The following is an 11,469-nucleotide window of genomic DNA, read 5'->3' as shown; positions in this document are numbered from 1 at the left end:
TGTCGTCTGCGTGTTCCATACCTTCGGGAACCCAAACGCCCCTTGGGATGCTTCAAAATGGTTAACGGGGGAGGGGTATGAAAACCTGTCCGAAATGAAGGAGGAAAGAAGCTAAAAGGATAATAATGACGAATTAAAATAATAACATTAAGACATTAGGCACGACAAATTTTCGCTAATAATATAGGCTTTTATGGCATTTATGGCAGAGAATATGGAAATAACACGGTTATAAGTTGCTCTTCCCTACCCGTCCCCACAAAGGATAAATTTTGCAAAAGTCACAGATCACGTGGAAGAAATGTACAAGATCGAGGCACGCTAGAAAATTCATTCACTTGCGCTGCAAACGAGCTTCGGAGTGGAACCAATTTTATTCATTTCCAGAAGTCAACTAGGTTGAAATCTTGGCAAAATGGAAGAAGATTACCACAGACCAGACCAGAAAACGCTCCAAGCTTTGAAAGACATGGCAAACAAGCTTCGAATCCACAGCATCGAGTCCACGAATACGGCTGGCTCAGGGTAAAACACATGAAGCAATAGCAGAAATTCGGGTTGAACGAACAAATAGCCTTCGTTTCGAGTCAGTTGTTTAAACGAACTTGATTTTTCTTTGCAGGCATCCAACTTCGTGCTGCTCTATCGCAGAAATAATGTCTGTTCTGTTTTTCCACACAATGCGTTATAAAGGTGAGTTAAAAAATTGTTTTGCAAGAGGGTGGAAATCTCGTGCGGGCGCGCTAGATTTTACACACTAGTGTTGAAATTTTCTAGGGTCTTCAATCGATATTGCTACATTGTTGTGCACATTTCAAATTGTGATAAAGTGCCTCGGGTATAACTTCGATTGAAAGCTGTATATATTAGGAGTAATTTAAAAATTCAAATAAATATGTTTGTTTCGTTTCATAAGATATTGATGCTGAGCTTATTTTCAATGTGTGACACGAACATTTTGCACTGTCATTGTGGAACGAATACAGAACTTGAATATTTTAATCGTAGTCTTTGTTAAGCACCACAATTTTTCCGTCTTCTGCTGAACGGATTTTGTGGCTTAGTTACGGCGCTGGCTAAAAGTCAATTACTCGATGGATGTTTCAGAAATTCCAAGCTTATTGCTCCCAGCGAAAAGGATAATTAATGTCTGCTTTTATTTAAACAGGGTAATATAGTGGTGTTAAAATATGTTTATGAAAATGCACAGTTTATAGTTTAGATGTACAGTAGTTATTGTTTTTTCAAATGTTATTTATAAAGGAAAATGCCAGGAGGGACCTGAAGTAGTTATGACAACTTTTAACCCTTTGAACCTCATGGTCAACATGAAAGTTCTTCTTAATGACCTCCATACATTTTTTACAGTACTAGTTAGGAGAATTGCCTCAACAATCAATGCAATTCCCCACTGGTGATCATTTAGTAAATTCTCATGACCTGTGCCATTTTGTGAGTCCGCGTTAAAGGGGGAGGATTACAATCAGACTCCTAAAATGGCTAGAAATCAAGCCAAGCATATATCAGGCAGGGCTTTTAGGAGGTCTTCCAAGGGGGTTTCTGATGTCTTTTTGTCACTCATTTCCAACCCACCTGTCACCTACCTTATTATAGGAAATTAGCAATACATCTTATTAACGCAAAGTTAAAAAATTCACGTTAATTTTATTGATGTAAACACTTTTACTATAAGCATTTAACCAGAACTTTTCTTAAATTTGTGTTAATTTTATTACGTGTAAATTTTGTTCGCGTTGTTAAAATGCTTCTTTATATTCCTATAATAAGGTATTTGGTGAGGGAAACATTGTCGCTGTAGCAAATATACACTGTTTCAATGCTAGTTTCTGTTGGCTGTCGGTTCTCTGGAACAAGGTCGTCACTACATTTTTAGCTATTTTTTTGGAACAATGTCACCTGTTGTCAAAACCCCTTGGAAGGCCTCTTTCAATAAACATGGAGTAGGTGGCCACCATTGTGTGGCACCTGTCCGAGAGCAATACAAGAAGCTGCAAAAATTGCTATTGTTTTTCAGCTCTGTTAAGTGACCACTTAATGATAGAATCTTTTCCTTAAATTATTGCAAAGACAATTTATGATTGCATTTTATTTCTAATTGTAGTGACACAAAAGTGTTACTCAAAGAGGATACAGTATTCTGAGTAAACTTCAGTTGTTAAAGTATTTTACACTCCAGGCTGTTGAATATCATATGCAAGAAACTGATAATCTGTTGAATATTCATTTTAAGTATAAACAAACTCTAGAGAGCCAATATAATCCATATTCACCCAAGTCATGCAATCTTTAAGACTGTTGACTTGGAAATATGGTGGCTTTCCTGGGAAAATTATCCTTCTAGATGGGCTTAATTGCATAGCCCCTTAAACTTTTACTATTAAATGACCTTGAAAGTGACTGGTGACTCATCATCACTGAGGCATATTGAAGTGTGGGAAAACAATAGATTTATTCCTGCATATAAATTAAACAATGCTGTTTATCTATAGGTAATTTGTATTTTAATTTCCACGTCTTCTGTATTTTTCTTTAAATGTTTTTTGCCTGACTTTGATATATTTTTAAAAATTACAGTTTAGACTGATTTAAAAATAAAAAGTCTCTTTTTCAGTGTCCAATCCCAGAGATGCTTCAAGTGATAGATTTGTTTTGTCAAAGGTGTGTGCATCATTCTGTTGAAGTCAATTGCATCTTTTTTTGTTAATGTTAAGAAACAATTTTCTCAACCTAAACTATTATTGTGCATTCAATGAGGTGAACCCCTTTATTATAACCTGCATGTACTGGTTTGTCCCTTCTTTGTGCATATCATTCTACAATGAAAATTATGCCATTAAAAACAGTGTGCTCATATATTAAAGGCATTCTCAAGTTTAGGGTTGGATCAATTCTTCTTTTTCACTTAAATTTGAGAAGGCAATGGGGAAACGCCTTGGCTTTCCATAAATTGGTGTGAATTTTTCCTCTTTCCCATCAAGCCCTAAAAAAGATGTTGAAACATTTAATTTATTATAAGAAGGTGGTAATCAATAAAGTTCATAATAGGGGAAAACCATTATTCTCCAAAACTGTTAATCTGACTAAGCAGAGATATTTGTATCTTTTTTTTATTAGGGCCATGCAGCTCCAATTCTGTATGCAGTATGGGCAGAGGCTGGTCTGTTTCCAGTAGAAGATCTGGCTAACTTGCGGAAAATTGATTCTGATTTGGAAGGCCACCCTACTCCTGTGAGTACCGTGCTTTTCTTTAGATATGAGTTAGTGAACCTCTCTAATGTTAAACCATTTAGGTTTCCCTTTATCTTTCATCACAGAACTTACTTACTTAGGTCTCTTAAGACCACATGCTACATTTCGCCCCAACAAAAAACTTTATGCCAGATATAAACCCACCCCTTAATACAAGTTTCCAATAGTTTTAAAATTATTATTGGAAATGATTAACTTCCAGAACATTTAAAAAGAACACAACTTGTACTTCTAAAAGCATTAGACAATAAAATGAGTTTGGAAGTACATGAGGAGTGCAGATCAAAATATTTAATCAGGGGAGCAGGAATGGTGGTGAGAGCACTCCCTCCCACCAAATGTGGCCAGGGTTTGATCATTCCCAGACCCAGCATCATAATTATCTGGGTTGAGTTTGTTGTTGGTTCCATCCTTGCTCTAAGGGTTTTTCTTTCTATTACTACCACATAACTAAATGCCTTGAAATGAGCTCCCAGGAACTTGTAAGAATTTGGTAGTATCGCGCAAGATAATATAAATTTTACATTGAAATAAATTATTCTTGTTACCAGTGTTCCTGTCAGCATATTGATATTGCAAGGAGATATTAGAAGCTAATTGAAGTGTTCTGTTTCTGTTCTGCAGCGACTAAACTTTGTTGATTTTGCGACTGGCTCACTTGGTCAAGGCTTGAGCTGTGCTGCTGGTATGGCTTACACTGGCAAGTACTTTGACAAAGCAAGGTAAATCTTTTTAATTACACATTTATATCATTATTTTATAGAGTGACTGCAGTGACTATAATAACAGGGCTAAAAAAAAACTTAAATTCCAGCTTGCCTCTTGGACAAGTAGATCTCAAATCTTACTTGCCCTGGGGGGGGGGCAGTTCCATGTTTGTCTTAGTTTACTTTTTTACGATTTAGTTGGCAGATGTCTTGCCTGGGCCCTTGCCCATCAGGCTAGTAAGAATGAAAAGTTACTTGCCCGAAACTCAAAGGAAAATCTCCTTTCCTGGATGACTGGATGGCACTACTTTTGAGCCCTGATAAAAATTATTAAGACTACCATGTTAAGTTGGTTTTTGAGTTGAGAATAATGATTGTTTTCAAGAGTTAAATTTCCTCATACATAAGGGTCCCATCTCTGTTAAAAACCTTTCCCTTTCCTTGAACTCAGAAAAAAAATTGATGTGCCAGCCACTAAATTAACTCAACACAGTAGCTTTAATGCAGGGCAATGTCCTCTACTAATGACGTAATGTTTAATAATTTCTGTATCTTCTTTCTCAGTTACCGTGTGTTCTGTGTGATTGGTGATGCAGAGTCAGCTGAAGGCTCTGTGTGGGAAGCCATGAACTTTGCAAGTTACTACAAACTAGATAATCTCTGTGCCATCTTTGACATCAACCGTCTTGGCCAGAGTGACCCTACCATGCTCCAGCATGACTTTGACACATACAAGAAAAGGACTGAGGCTTTTGGGTGAGTGGACATGTTATTTGGCACTGATAGGGATGCTCATTCGTACCTTTTCATTATCATTGTCCATCTCCCCATTTTTCGGGAGAATTTGACTGCTATGCCATTTTGGGGTCGGGTAGCAGCTCTAGCAAGGTCTCGCATGAATGGCTTGCTACCCTTAGAGAGAATAATACAACAAAAAACAGGAACAATGCCCCTAGGCCGTAAAACAATAGCAACTGCTACACTAGAGGACCAGTAGTATTACAAGCTTACAAGAGCTGCTACACTACTGATATCACGTAGGATGTTCTATTTAAATTTTTCACAGGAATTAATGCTTAAAATAATTTATGCTACCTCTTAGGGCATGTTTTCAAAGTAACCTGCAAATAAACAGGAATATCTCTTGTCTGCGATGTGGCTGTAGACTGTGCCAGTGTCACTTTATATCACTGATTAATGGAATATTAAAATTTTAAGAATCAGTACCTCTTGGACTTAAACCATGTTTCAAATACAGATCCACATTTCTGACAATGATCCCTGTCCTATTCCCTGTTTACCTCTTTTTAACACTTTCAAATCAAGTCAAATCAAACTTAATTTGTTGAGGGTAACAAGTAATAGTTTTTCAACTAATAAATATCTGGCCCTCTTAAATGTACTAAAAGTTAAAAATCTACTATAAACAATAATCTAATTTAAAATCTAGTTAAAACCTAATTAAAAATCGAAATGTAAGTTAAAAATTTAAAAGCTTAGCTACAATGTCAATTATTACTTTTCTCCGGGCAACTTATTACACAATTAATAAATAAAAGATAACTTTGCTCGCACTAAAAATTAAAAATAACAACATAGTTGTAATATGTTCAAATATTAATCTAATGCATAGCCCTCATATTGCTTTATTTCCTACATATATTTCCCTTTATTTGTCTCTGTATTATTTTGTATATATTACATGACAAGTGTTAAATAAGTGTAAGTTATTTTATCTTAAGTATTGTATGCAATTGGTCTGTAAGTAGCTGTATTGTTTACTTTTTTTGTGATGTATTTCTTTGTGTGTGTTGCAATAATAAAAAAAAATTGACTTTTAGTAAATATCTTGTATAAACAGCAGTTAAATTTGCTTTTCTCTCAGTGAAGTTTTTCTGTGGGTACCTTTATGTGTACTGCTCTAACTTATGAACTGTTTTTTTTTTTTAAGGTGGAACACCATTGTAATAGACGGTCATGATGTAGAAGCTGTCTGTCGTGCATTCCATGAGGCAAAAACATCCAAAGATCGTCCCACTGCTATTCTAGCAAAGACATTCAAGGGGAAGGGTGTTCCAGGTATGTTTAAGAAGATTGATATGTTAATTTTGAGTTAAAACAGTCTTTACATGTTACTGCAAAAGAAGAGGAATGTTCAGACTATTGACAATACTGCCCACAGAATATTAGAAGCTGACCAGATCTACCAGTGCAGCAGTAGGGGTAAGGTGAAGTCTGCATTTCAGGCCTAGAGGCCTGTCACACTGGAGCTTATCCCAGTTTCTGTGGCATAAAGTGACTATAAAGAGTAATTTTACTCCCTCCTGGTCGGGATGCTAGTCCATTGCAGGGTTTCCCCAATCATTAAATTTACAGGTTAACCCCTTTATACACCTGGGTTGTGAGGCACTATGAGAGTAAAGTGTCTTGCCCAAGAATGCAATACAGTGACTCTGGCCTGCATTAGGTCACTGCACCTCCCTACTGTTAGGTCACTGCACCTTCCTACCAGTACAGCAGTGATGAGAGAAAATAAACAAACAGAGGTTGTTTACATTTACACAGGGAAACCAGTTGGCTCACAGTCTGAGCAAATGGCATGTTAAAACTCCAAACAGAAATTCTTTAGGAGATATGGCATGTTCCATTTACCAGAAATAATTTACTTGGAGCACCTGCGACTGAGCTCAGTGGCCTGGTAGATTAAAAAAAACTGATAAGCCCATTTTGAAACTGGAATATTCCAGATGGAATCTTGGACTACCTTTCAAGACGTTTCATTTATTTTGGAAATTGTCTGGTCAAAAACCAACTAAACTTTCCATTTTTTTAATTCTTACAAAAAAAATTGTTTTTTTGTGCATTTGTTCATCATAGGAGTTGAAGATGAAGAGAATTATCATGGCAAAGCCCTTGGAGACAAAGGCAAAAAAGCTGTTGAGTTAATAAAGGCATCCATCAGCAGCAGTGAGCATAGCTTGGGGCCCCAGCCTGTCACTGATGATGCTCCGTCAGTTTGTCTTGATGTTAAACTATCAGAGCCACCTAATTACAAAATAGGAGACAAGGTAGGTTACTACAAGGCTTGTACAAGGTGAAGCGTTTTGTAAGGCTGAAATTTGATCTGGTTTCTGTGGCATTACAGTCAAAACACCTCAAGCGTTCCTGTCAAGGGTGGATTTATGATTCCATTATTGCAAATTCGATTTCATTCTTAGCTTCAATATTCCGTTTTTGAATTGAATATTCCAATGTTCAAATGGCGACTCTATTCAAAACTCGAATGTTGATTGGATTGTTGTCTGGCTTCACGTGACAGGCATGTGGGAATTCGACCTGAATTTGTCAACCGTCGAATGTCACACATGGTGTTTTCTCATCATTTTGTTCTTCACATTCTTTTATTTCAACCCTATGATATTACCAAAAGAGAGGCGAGACATTTTGGTGCACTGAAAAGGTTCAAATTCTCACGTGTCTGTCGCATGAATGAAATCAACATTCAAGTTTTGAATCGAGTCGCCATTTGAACATTGAAATATTAATCCACCCTTGACAGGAATGCTTGAGGTGTTTTGACTGTAAGCAACTCGCCCTGGATGGCAATCTTGTCCAGTGCAGATTATACCCCCCCCCCCCCAAAAAAAAAAAGAAAAAAAATTTTGATCTTAAGTAAATTTTTGTAAATAGGGGGAGGCTGAGGAAGCCAAGGCCTTCTCTTTGGTCTGGGTAATTTAATAATATATTCAAAGACTTATCTAGAATGCAAAACATAGTATCTCAGAGATCTTTGAATTTTATTTTTAGGGAGGGGGGAGCATTTCCCCAGAGTTTTGACGTCAAACGTTACAGCCCCCTGTTTCTCGATTTCCTGTATCCACCCCTGCAACTGCTGCTGAAAATTAAATGCCCAACTGTTAGTAACCAAACAGAATTTCCAGCCTGAGTCTGTTGGCATGGTTAACCTATTACTCAAAAAGAACAAATCTTTTTAATTTCCTTATTTTCCATTTCTTGTAGGTTGCTGTTCGTATGGCTTACTCCAATGGCCTTGTGAAGCTTGGCAACACCTGTGACCGTGTCGTTGCTCTGGATGGAGACACCAAAAACTCCACCTTCTCTTTGAACTACAGGAAGGCATTCCCTGGTCGACATATTGAGTGCTTTGTCGCTGAACAGAACATGATAGGTGTTGCCATGGGATGCTCTGCACGTGGTCGTTGCATCACCTTCTCCAGTACATTTGCCGCCTTTTTTACTCGTACATTTGACCATCTGCGCATGGGTGCTGTATCCCAGACTTCTGCTAACTTCTGTGGATCACATTGTGGTGTTTCCATTGGTGAGTGGAGGTGTTGCAATCGATTTTGTCATCTTAATTTTTTGCACAAAAATGATGTACCCCCCCCCCCCCCCCACCCTCATACAGGGACATGTCTTATCTGGATAAGTGCCATGAAATCACCCGAAAGCAGGATGGGGTGGGGGTGGGCAGAGTTCGTATGCGTCATGGAAAACCTAGAAAGTCATGGAATTAAAGTGTGGGTCGTGAAAAGTCATGGAAAATGGTATTGATTGTATGGAATAAGAATGGTAAAAACGTACCCGAAATCAAGATAATTTTTGAATATTTCCGAGGAAAAATGGTCAAATTTAGGTCAGGGAAAAATGTGAACCCAAGTCATGGAAAAGGTCATGGAAAGTCATGGAATTTCAAAAGCTCAATAGGGTACGAACCCTTGGTGGGGGAACACCTCCCTCGTAAGGGGGGGGGGAAGGTTCTGTAATAAGACTCCCTCAAGGGAATGATTTTATGACAAGCTTTCTGTAAGTTTTTTTTACCCTCTTTGTTACTAAGGTGTGGACGGACCTTCACAGATGGCCTTAGAAGACATTGGCATGTTCCGTTCAGTGCCCAACTGTGTGGTGTTTTACCCAAGCGACGGTGTCGCATGTGAACGCGCTGTTGAACTAGCAGCTAACTACAAAGACATTGCATACATCAGGGCCACGCGGGGTAACACACCCATCATCTACAAGAATGAAGAAACCTTTGAGATTGGTAAAGCTAAGGTAATGGAACAAACTCATTATGTAAGAAGGGCCACTCCATTTTATATCCACGCCTTCCCCCAATAGACGAGATCTTCTGAAGGGGCTTCCAAAGTCATTTCTCAGGGGGTTGCTCCGTCGGCATCTTTTAATCCATTAAATATATCTAAAGGGGTTAGGGAAAACGTTGGCTTTTCTAAAGAGGGTTAAGAAAAATCAGGTTATTTCGGAGGGGTAGGCATGTCAGCACTTTGATCTTTTCTCCCTTTCAGGGAAACTTTGACTTACGTTGTGTAGGGGGAATGGTCCGAACGGGGAGGAAGGGGGTGCTGTTATACTGCCGTTTCAGAGACTTGTTGGAAATGTTCTTCAATCATATTCCCGTTTTATAAAGGCAAACTATTTTTAAATTTGGTCTTATTTATCCCAAGGTGTCGAAAACAGAAAAAAATTTATTTTACATCCCACCCCATGCGTCTAACATTTGACTTACCAAAGTCGTTTTAGTCGATCGTCGGTTTTTTTCATTGCACTCTAGGCTTTCTGCACAATTTCGTCTTGAATTAATGGATGTTTCCTTTGCGAAAGCCATGCTAACGTTCGTACATGTACCTACGAAGTAAAAGGGGAGGAGATTGTATTTCGAAGACCAGTGATGTACGGCGCGAGAAAGCTGAAGAAAAATAACTGGGCTTAGACTACTTGTACCTGCCGTTCGTTGAAAAATGCTCTCTTCCCTTCACTTTCTCTCCCCCTTACAAAAAGGGCAACAAGTTGAGCGCGGCTATTTCACTATACTTCCAAGAAACGTCATTTTAACTGCTATTTGCTTTCGTAGATTGTCCGTGAGAGCGCAAATGATTCCGTCCTTGTTATTGGAGCTGGAGTGACCCTGATTGAAGCAATCAAGGCAGCCGACGAGCTCGTGAAGGAAAACATCCATATCAGAGTCCTGGACCCTTTCACCTTGAAGCCAATCGACAAAGAAGCCATTATTAAGCACGGCAAGGCTTGTGGAGGCAAAATTTTGACGGTAGAGGACCACTACATTGAAGGTAATGTGTTCAAACTGTTTACATTTCTTTAACACTTGCAACATTTTCACGTTCTGTATTTTCCCGCCTTTTTTAGTTGTACGCGTCGTTCTGAGAATTGTTTGAGCCTGCGATTTTCGTAAGTGGTTGCTAAGTGACGTGACGTAATATCGTGACGATGTGATGGCGTGGAAACTCGGCGCTACTAGCGCTCTTTTTTGATTGGCTTACAACATTCGGAAACCCTTCGTTAACTTTTTCGAGTATTTGCCGTAAATTTTTCTTTTCGATCAAAGTCGAGTGGGGCGGTTCTTTTTTCTCGCAACTTTGGATATAAAATTTTCTTTCGAAAACACTGATTTGTAATTTTTATCTGCTTGTTTTTTGTTAACTCAAGGTGGCGTGGGTGAGACTGTTTGTGCTGCTGTGGCGGAGGAGACTGGAATCACCGTGCGTATGTTGGCCGTGCCCCGAATTCCTCGCAGTGGGCCTGGGGACGCCCTGCTTGATTTGTATGGCATCAGTGCCAAGGCCATTATCAAGGCTGTCAAAGGCTTGTAAAGGATGCGGCCTCACACCTATGACCATGCGCATAGATATTTATTGCGCTGGTATTTATTACGACTGACAGGACAATATATTTTTCAACTAGTCACTTAATAATTCTCCAATACCCAAGTTGTGTTAGTACTTTTTTATTTCCTGGTAGACTGTCTTAATTTATGTAAGGTACAAGCCGATGAAGTGGTACGAATATAAAACCATTTTCTAACGGAATTGTATATGCAATGTAGTTAGGAAGGAACAAATCTATTTTTGCTGTAGAATGAAATGAAAAGAAAGGTAATAAATTCATTAATCGTTCTGGCCTTGGTCGTTTGTACTTTATTCTTTGCTGTATGACTTTTAACAAGGAACTGTGACTTTCAATAACACTCAGTCACAAACAGCAGTCTTTTTCAGGGCTGAATGACTACCTTCATCCGGACGATCACACCAGATGAACTACTGACACACCTCCCCCCCCCCCCTTTAGTTCAAACAAAATTTACTATAGTGGCAAGTAGTTTTCGACCAAGGGTGTGAACTTTTAGCCAAGTTACACTTTGTTGACCTGCTCTTTTCACTTATATAAAACGAGTTCTTGTCACCGTTATTTGCATTGTCACGCAGGGCTCGAGATAAACGGTGCATGACAACCCACACAATGTCTGCGAACAAGACTAGCTCGTCACGTAAGGGCAAGCCACGAGAACATAGCACATCGATTTGTTACTGTTTGGTTTAACTGCGCTTTAAAACATTCTATCTAAATATTGTCCCGAAAAATGTAAGCGGTTTTAAAAGTTAGTTACAAACTCAAACTATTAGAAGTCTGGTTCTCTAAATAAAAACAGAAAGCGGTT

At 38.6% G+C, this 11,469-nt stretch overlaps 1 protein-coding gene across 1 annotated transcript; it reads left to right on the top strand.

The window, feature by feature from the left end:
- Positions 1 to 313: 313 nt before the first annotated feature.
- On the top strand, positions 314 to 10,932 carry LOC144667148 (transketolase-like). Its single transcript, XM_078528541.1, has 12 exons — positions 314 to 525; positions 623 to 693; positions 2,633 to 2,679; positions 3,136 to 3,249; positions 3,895 to 3,992; positions 4,542 to 4,733; positions 5,929 to 6,056; positions 6,855 to 7,045; positions 7,998 to 8,319; positions 8,836 to 9,050; positions 9,868 to 10,084; positions 10,461 to 10,932. The coding sequence occupies exons 1-12, from the start codon at positions 416 to 418 to the stop codon at positions 10,622 to 10,624; spliced, it is 1,869 nt and encodes a 622-aa protein (XP_078384667.1). The 5' UTR covers positions 314 to 415; the 3' UTR covers positions 10,625 to 10,932.
- Positions 10,933 to 11,469: the final 537 nt, after the last annotated feature.

The sequence above is a fragment of the Oculina patagonica genome, chromosome 10 (assembly GCF_052425735.1).
Source record: "Oculina patagonica isolate OP01 chromosome 10, crgOcupat, whole genome shotgun sequence".
NCBI classification, from domain to species: domain Eukaryota; kingdom Metazoa; phylum Cnidaria; class Anthozoa; order Scleractinia; family Oculinidae; genus Oculina; species Oculina patagonica.
This window is presented reverse-complemented; position numbering and strand designations above follow the sequence as displayed.

What these genes read in the sequence shown, in the direction of transcription:
- LOC144667148 (XM_078528541.1), top strand. Translation starts at nt 416, where the DNA reads ATGGAAGAAGATTACCACAGACCAGACCAGAAAACGCTCCAAGCTTTG. An exon ending in ACGAATACGGCTGGCTCAGG is followed by an intron (nt 526 to 622) that starts GTAAAACACATG and finishes TTTTCTTTGCAG; the next exon opens with GCATCCAACTTCGTGCTGCT. An exon ending in AAAAGGACTGAGGCTTTTGG is followed by an intron (nt 4,734 to 5,928) that starts GTGAGTGGACAT and finishes TTTTTTTTTAAG; the next exon opens with GTGGAACACCATTGTAATAG.